The sequence below is a fragment of the Odontomachus brunneus genome, unplaced genomic scaffold (assembly GCF_010583005.1).
Source record: "Odontomachus brunneus isolate Ranch 3 - 2012 unplaced genomic scaffold, Obru_v1 Obru_scaffold_155, whole genome shotgun sequence".
Classification (NCBI taxonomy): Eukaryota; Metazoa; Arthropoda; class Insecta; order Hymenoptera; family Formicidae; genus Odontomachus; species Odontomachus brunneus.
The window spans coordinates 728764-737256 of NW_022639605.1; the positions used below are offsets into that span (position 1 = coordinate 728764).

Here is an 8493-nt window from a genome sequence, read left to right on the forward strand (position 1 = left end):
TATATATATATATATATATATATATATATATATATATATATAAATAATAAAATAGTCTGTATGATCATACGTTCAAAGTAGTTTAAGCATTGTTAAAAATATATGAAAACGATTGTTGACACACACACACACACACACACACACACAACATCACATTCTTTAAAAAAATATAACCAAAGACTTCCTTCAAATTATAAAGTAAACAATAAATTAATACAGTGTATGTTAACTTCATACTATTGCAATATCACCTTATAATATCTAAAAAAATGTATCAAAATTCTTAATTTCATTTTCAATCGTCTTTAAAAAGAAAAGAAGAAATATTGAATAAATTATCAGTTCAGATACACAATCAAACTTAGATCGAATAAGTGATAAGAAGCCATGTAAGATGTCGAATGCGAAACACGCTACATTTACAAATAATTTACAAACACTAAACGTTCCAAAAAATCGACCAAACGTTTCAGTTGTAATTCCGACTCTCTCTAGTGGAAATAGAAAGGAGAAATAATGCACAAATATTATATGACTATGGATTTATCACAAAGGATATCGGAAGAACACTTCATACACCAAGAAATAACTATTTGGTATTTGTAACTATAATTACATAGAAAAATAATTACTATAAATTATAGTTAAGAAAAACATTTTTAATATAAATTTTACTATAATGTTTGTGTGATAACAACCTTATACATATACATGTTATTATTATCATTTCATTACAAAAATATAGTTGGAGTAAAAAATAAATATAATTTTAGTTGGGTCAATCATTTTTTCTCTCAATATATATAGAATGGTGAATATGAAGAATAATACAAGAACGAAGAAGATTGGTGATGATTGGTGATGATTGGTGAAGATTGGTGAAGTGTATGTGATTATATGACTTCTCTATATAATTATTTTATATACTCTACTAATAGAAAAAATTAGTACAGACTATGCAGGGTGTCTAATAATAATATATACTCTCATGTGGCGCATCGCGAGTGCGATTATTTAGCCATTCTTTTTTAATTAATGACTCAATATTTTACGTGGTTGTTTGCAAAATAATATAAGGCTATCTTTGTCTATTTTGATGAGTTCTAGTAATACATTATAGCTGTATTTAAAATTTTCAGGTACTCTAAATACAAGTAATACTCTGTATTATAGTAGGTAAATAAATAACAAAAAAAGTATGGATTGGAAATATTGATTGGATCAGAGTCAGGTTTTCACATTAACTTATAATATAGTTAGAAAATTAGATACTTGTGCATTATTTCTCCTTTCTATTTCCACTGGAGAGAGTCGGAATTACAACTAAGACGTTTGGTTGATTTTTTGGAACGTTCAGTGCTCCATTATTAGATAGAGTGTTGTAGCTATATTGAAATCTTGATTTAAAATTATTTTATACTTTTGAAAGTTTTTGAGATTTTTGGTTTGCATCTCGATAATTAATGCTGTCTCTCAGCAGTTGGTTCTTGCTAAAAATCGTTTTTAACAATCTTCTATAAAATATACAGGATAAGTCACCTAACTTTAGATCCTGAAGTATCCCTATTATTTTTATATTAAAAGAAAATGAGTAAATTCTGTGATAAAAAGAGAACCAAAAAAAAAGATCATATATGAATGTTGTCCTTATATGGTTCTATAATCATGTGTAATTATATATATTCACAATATGAAAGAAATATTGTTATACAAATACAATCGAAGCAAATGTTTATGTTTCTGACAGCACATGATGCCGACATTTAATAAAATGAAATTATTTCTTTCTTTTTCATTTACATTATTTGTCATTTTATTAACATTATTTGTCTCTGTGTAAATGATGACTATGATTATATATTTTATTTAATTCGCGTTCAAGGTTTTTAGATTATATTGTTTTGAGGGGTACACGTTTTGATAAAAATAATTTTTTATTTCGGATAGGAACGTCAAGGTAAGATGGAAATAAAATTTATTTTTTAAAATGGAACTTAAATTTTTTAAATATCTATATTTATAGTCCTCACGACGAATTGATGATGACGATCAACGACTACATATCCAATGTGATCAAATGACGGAAAAAAAACTCAGAAGAAAAATATATTTTAATGAAGAAAAGAAAAAATAAACTTTATAAGTAAATTTTCAAACAAAGAAGAAAATCTTAAAAAGACGAAAAAAATTTTCGTCTACGAAAATCGTCTACGTAGTAGAGTCAAAGTCAACTAAATTTTTTCTTTTTTTGAAAAAGAAAATTCTATTGATTTAAATGTTCAAAATGTTATCCTCTTGAATTTATGCAAGCCTGCAATCTTTGTGGAAAATCAGTTCACTTTTTTGAAATTATTCGACATGCTTCGTGTATTTGTTGCATTATATTTTTCCAAGTAGTTGGGGGATTAACATAAACAATTTCTCGGATTTTATTCCAAAAATAATCTAGTAGGTAAAATCTAATATTCTGGGTGGCCAAAATATTTAATCTCCTCGATCTACCCATCAATCAGGAAAAACAGCATTCATGTATTGTCTGATGGCTAAATTAAAATGGAAAAGTACTCCGTCAAGTTTTCCGTCATTTCATCTCCAATTATCTTGCTTGTGTAGTCATTAAATTTGTCGTGAGAAGGGCTATAAATATAGGTATTTACAAAATTAGAGTTCCATTTAAAAAATGAACGTGATCTTCATTTCACCTTGACACTTCTACCCGAAGTCAAATTCTTCTTATAAAAAAATTAATTTCTCAAAACAATGCAACCTAAAAAGACCTGAATTCGATATTTTATTTAATTTTCGAAATATTTGATCTGTTATGTTTGAAACTTAACACCTTGTATATATGATCATATAGAGACAAAATTCGCCTATATTCAATTTCAATATTAATATCTCAATATTTCAATATTACACATATCACCGTTTTTTTCTGGGAATAAATATTATAAGTCAGCTCCAATCTTTCCAACTACAAAAAAAATTTCTTATACATTTTTCTCCAACATCAAAAACAACAAAAATATTTTAGGATCTAACGTTAGGTAAGACATTCTATATATTAATATAAAAATTACCGATGTGGAGTATGATTTTTTCGAATATTCATCTAAACAAATTTCCATGTATCGGTTGAGAAGAAAAATGGAAAACAATTCGGACCTCAGGAAATCACGGAGCAAGTAATGGCGAACGAGAAAATTTCGACGACGGTTTGTCACCGCTATCGCTGGGACGTTATCGTTAGGACAGAAGGAGTGCGGAAAATTTTCGCGCGATTTCCTCTTCCCTCTAAAGATGGCCGCTTGAGAACGTCGCGCCGACGTCGGCGTGATCAATACTCTGAGTTCGTGTATAGTTTGGGGCCAGGTACGTCTACATTCCGTGCCGGTAACTCGCCCTCACACAGAGGAGGGAAAGAGAGTTCGTGCTCTGTTGGGCAAATCCACCCCGCGATATCGGAAAGCATAGTAACGATTTTATCGCTTTCACGTGCACCGCGCAGGCTTCACCGAGCACGCAACGAGTTATATCTAGAGCGACAGAAAAGATCGTCTGCATTTTACCGCGTTATCACGGAGTGTCGATTCGAGGAACCCGATTTTCACGACGATCCCGAGCCGAAGAGTTTGATGCGAGAGAGATGGCATCTTCTCAGAGCTAATCTGGACATTATTTTGTACTTCAAGCGGAGCTTGCGAGAGTTACAAGTATTTACCTGACTCTCATACATTGAATACAATAGCGGTCGTCGTTTCCTCGGAAGTCGCAAACTGCCGTCGATCGCGCTCTTTAATTCCCGAGAATGCGATATAATCGCATGCCTCACATTTCTCTCCGACATTGGAAATCGTGTGTTATTTGCATGCAATATGATTTTCCGCGAAGTATCAAGTACCAGGATCGATAAGATTGGTAAACTAGAGGGAGGAGAGGAATGTCGCGCGAATTGAAAAAGAAAGTTCAGACAATGCGCGTTCTTACATCGAGGTAAATGCGTGCAATTCATCATTAATGACATATCGAAAGATTTATGTATTTTTTGCGCGCGCGTTTTCAATTCTATTTCGAGATATATATTCGCCTAATGTTAGATTTTAAAATATTTTTATTGTATTTTATATTAGAAGAATAAATGTGTGGTTGAAAGTAATAAATATTGCGAACAGCCTCCCTTCCTAACCCTTTCAATTATATAAATTATTTCCTACACATTTTCTTTTTATATATATATATGAAAAATAGAAATATCTTAGAATCTAACGTTAAAAATGACTTACCTTACTTAGATATAAATTTATATTACTACTATGCATAATTGAAATGTGCAAAAATGTTTAAAATTCATGTTGATGGTGACCTATTATTTCTAAAAAAATTAATATTGTATTGATATTTTGTCAAATTAGCAATTTAAGGTGACATTTGTCGGAGATTTTTTTTGCTTCGTCTATTCGATCGAGCCAAGTCCTCGCAACTGCCTTATTAATTCAACGACGACGTACCTAGACAACAATGATAATACGATGGGCGATTAACGTAAGATTACTTAAGGATAATTAATAGCGATTAAACAATTCACGTCGCTTTCCGCGGTCGCCAGTCCGCGAAGATAATCGCGCGAAAAACAAATGTTTACTCGCGCCGAGATTATGCCGTCGCGTTGTCGTTTCATGTATACCGAAATTTACAACCGATTTTTCTCCGAGCGCATCTCTGCTCTTCTGACTACGCAACCAGAAATTTTGCTCGATACGATTTTGTTCGTGTCGCAAAGTGATGAAACTCGGCGAGTCAAGTCGTAACCACAAGAATCGTTTTGCCGAGGAAAAATTGTTAGAGAAACGATAGCGCTTTATGCGTATTCATTGTTATAAATACGCACTTCTTGACCTCCAAGCATAACATTTGGTTTAAAAGCCAGATAAAAATTCTAATTTCAGTTGCAGTCTACAAAAAAAGCGAGACATTTATTTACGGTTTTATTTTGCGAGAAGTAAACAAAAAACAATCGGAAATTTAAGGTTTCGCAGTCTTTCAATATTCGATATAAAATATTTCGATGATAAAGAATTTCCGTTAAAATTTCAATGCCAAATTGATTCTGCTACGACAGATTCATTATTAAATTATTTATATAATATGAATGGCAGAAACCTTGTTTCTGGTTCAACCGATGCCGGTTCCAAGTGATACGATCCCTTTGAGTTGGCACATCAACGCATCATATCTATTCAATGATCCATCTTGATTTTAACGTCATTTGACAATATCGGCAGCTGATGAAAATCACCTCGTTTTCGCAGAATTTTCACATTCAGATTTCACTCACATTCTCCACTTCACGGAGAACAAAAGTGCTTGAATTCCGCACTGTGTCACTTTATCTACCTGATTAGCCAAATAGCGTAGACCACGGACGAACGTAGACCAAATAGCGTGGAAAACGGAGCACGGTATGAAATGTACACTCGCCGAAAGAGAGAAAGAGAGAGGAAAAAAAGAAAGAAGTAACTGATCACTCGTTCGCAGGTATTATGGTTTGCATGTGTATGTTTAAGTGCACTTGTGTCGACTTTCGAGTGACCCGGCAACGACCGACGAGAGATACCTCGGCACGTTGCGCTTTGGCCGATGACCGGCCCTGCAATGAACATATAATTCGCACGAAGGAACCGCGCGATGCCCCAGCTATATATCGCTGTCTATACATAGCGCGACCCGCGCGATGCGCAGACGCCAGGCGTCTCGACGCTTTTACCACGGTAGTATAAAAAACAAATATATATATATATATATATATATATATATATATATATATCAGACATCCCCTTCTTTATTACGTGCGATAAATGAATGCGAAGAACTGGCGCCACAAAATTGCACCCCTATGTTTCCTTTGTTGACGCATTTATTTTCCTTCCTCTCCTTCTCTTTCTCTCCTTTCCTCCTTCCCTCTTTCTTTCTTTCTCTTTCCCCTTGATCTTATCTTTGGAATTTCTTGTCTAACCAAATCATTGATTACTTCGTTATCCTCTTTTAAGTTGTGCATTGAAAAAAAAGATCGGAATATACGTGACGACGAACGAACCACGGATGTTTTGATTGAGGAAAACAGAATTTTTGGTTCTTACGAACCAAATTCGACTCTAAGAAACAGAAATTGTTTCTTATGACCAAAACGTGTTTGGTCACTTCATCGTCATGTTAATTCAACCAATTCTTTCCTTCATCAGAAATTTTCAGAAATTATCAGAAATTTTTTATCAGTAAATTACAGAATGTTGTCTTTCTTATTTGAAATAAAAAGTTTTTGTTACATGCGGTTATACATTCTGCAATGAATTTCTTTCGTCGCTATTTTTCCTGTCTCATACTATTTCACACAATACATATATTAATATATTTATTAACTATTATGTTTTTTAGAATTTTTTCAATTTTTTTTGTTTATACTGTTTGTTATTAGTTTGTGCTTTCTTTTTATAAATTACTTATTTGTATATTAATTATTGTGCATAAAAAGGAATTTAAGTCTAGGATTGAATAAGTTAATCCATTTTCATGCTTATTCGATATCGATAAGCTGAGTAAAGACGAAGTGTCGACTGCGCGGGAGAAAGAACAGATTCCCTCTTTCTTTCTTCCTTTCGTCTAAGTGTCCGTGACCTAAATAATTGGAAGAGAAAGAGAGACACAAAAATAGCTGTAGATAGGCTTGCGGAAATGGATTCAAGAAAATGCTCGACCGACTGACCTGTCTAACGTTTTTTTGTCGGCGAATTGAACGGTGTCGACGGTTTCTGAGTTGCTATGAAAATGACGAGCGTGTTCAGTTGGTTAATAAAATATTGGGTAAGTCAAAATATTCGAGTTGATTTTCTGTTTTTTTTCGACGGTAAAGCGGTTCTCTTTTACAACTAAGATAAACGAACACATAAGATCCTGGATAATGATGGTGATTATTTAGTTGATGAATAATTTGTTTTTAAATTTTATTGAGAAACTGAATTGAATTATTTGATTGACCTAATATGAGTGACATATTTTGAATATATATTTATTCAGAGCGTAGAAAAATTAGAAATGGATAACCGCTAGTCGTAGAAGAACACGGGATAATGGGAACCTTAAGATTTAAACAAGTTTCAAATATATTAAAAATAAATAAATAAATTTAGTTTTGCGTCAAAATATTCTTCGAATTACTTACTATAAGAGAAACATAAGTTTTACTATAACAAAAAAGATAATTTAGAAGGACAAAATTGTTTTATTGAAAGCATAAATTATACATACACACATATATACCAAACGTTCCAGCCAGACTTAGAGATTTTGTAGGAAATGTTATTCTGAACAAAAAATTTGCTATAAACATGGGTCGAAAAATGCTTCCTTAAGAAGTTACCGCCCAACTCAGATGCCGATTCAGCAAGCCAAAAAAACTCTAGGATACCAAGTTTTATGCACATCTATCGAAATTTATCGTAGTTATTCAGTGTGCGCAATGCGTCATTACCAGTTAACTGGTTAAAACAGGTTATATCAAGACCTATGAAACATAATAAAAATATTTTTGCCTCATGTCAAAGAAAATTTAATATTCTACAACTTTGGCTTCCATACTTTAAAAAAAAGAAAGCATACTTTCCTAGATATTTGAAAAAATGTTTTTTAAAAACATAATTTTTCGACCCATGTTTATACAACATTTTTTGTTCAGAATTACATTTCCTACAAGATCTCTAAGCCTGGCTGGAACGTTTGGCGTCACCCTGTATATATATACATATAATCTCACTATATTCTTTACGCGGGGCAAAATGGGATACTTCACAAAACTTATTTATTTTCCAATTATTAATTTTAACAAATTTTTAAAAGTGATCATAAATTTATTAAAACACGCAATATATAAAAATGTACTACTGCACGTTTAATTTATAATTATAATTATTTATAATCATTTATTAAGAACGCTTTCCTTATAAATCGATAAAACTATATTCTTTTCTTATTCAAATATTAAGAACAATCATTTTATTTGGTAAATTTCGGTATCAATTTTTTGAAACATAACACAACATAGATAAAGAAATAATGCAATTTAATATTTTAAAAACATAATGGCATAATCCTGTTATATATGAAATAAGTTTGAGTTATGTAGTACAAAACTATCATAGTTAGTTAATATTTGCACAGGCATTTAATTAAAATGACGAGAAAAGATCGTCTAATTTATGTACATACGTTAATAAAAAGAAGAATTTTTGTTGTTTATTCTGTGCAAATGTACCAAACAAATTGTAACATAGTTGCGGAGAACGCATAGCAAATGCATTGAATAATTTGTAACATCTTTCAGCTAAGAATAACAACTAATAACAACACGCGACATTTAAGAGACATTTAACAGTAATAATTGCAAAACATTTCATTATATGGCAATATCTCTGTAAAAAGTTATCGACTATGTTCTATTAT

General features: G+C 31.8%; 2 protein-coding genes across 5 annotated transcripts in view; one reads left to right on the forward strand and one right to left on the reverse strand.

Moving 5' to 3' along the window:
• Window positions 1–4137, forward strand: part of LOC116850772 — an 11990-nt gene extending 7853 nt beyond the window's left edge. Inside the window, exon 4 of the mRNA XM_032829413.1 lies at window positions 3144–4137. Within this exon, the coding sequence (XP_032685304.1) occupies window positions 3144–3725 (582 nt within the window). The 3' untranslated portion in view covers window positions 3726–4137. The remainder of the gene's footprint in view (window positions 1–3143) is intronic.
• Window positions 1–5639, reverse strand: part of LOC116850773 — a 63244-nt gene extending 57605 nt beyond the window's left edge. For all 4 annotated transcript variants that reach the window (XR_004379436.1, XR_004379434.1, XR_004379435.1 and 1 more), the window contains exon 1: window positions 5161–5639. The gene's annotated coding sequence lies outside the window, so the exon portion shown is untranslated. The remainder of the gene's footprint in view (window positions 1–5160) is intronic.
• Between the last annotated feature and the right edge of the window lie 2854 nt (window positions 5640–8493).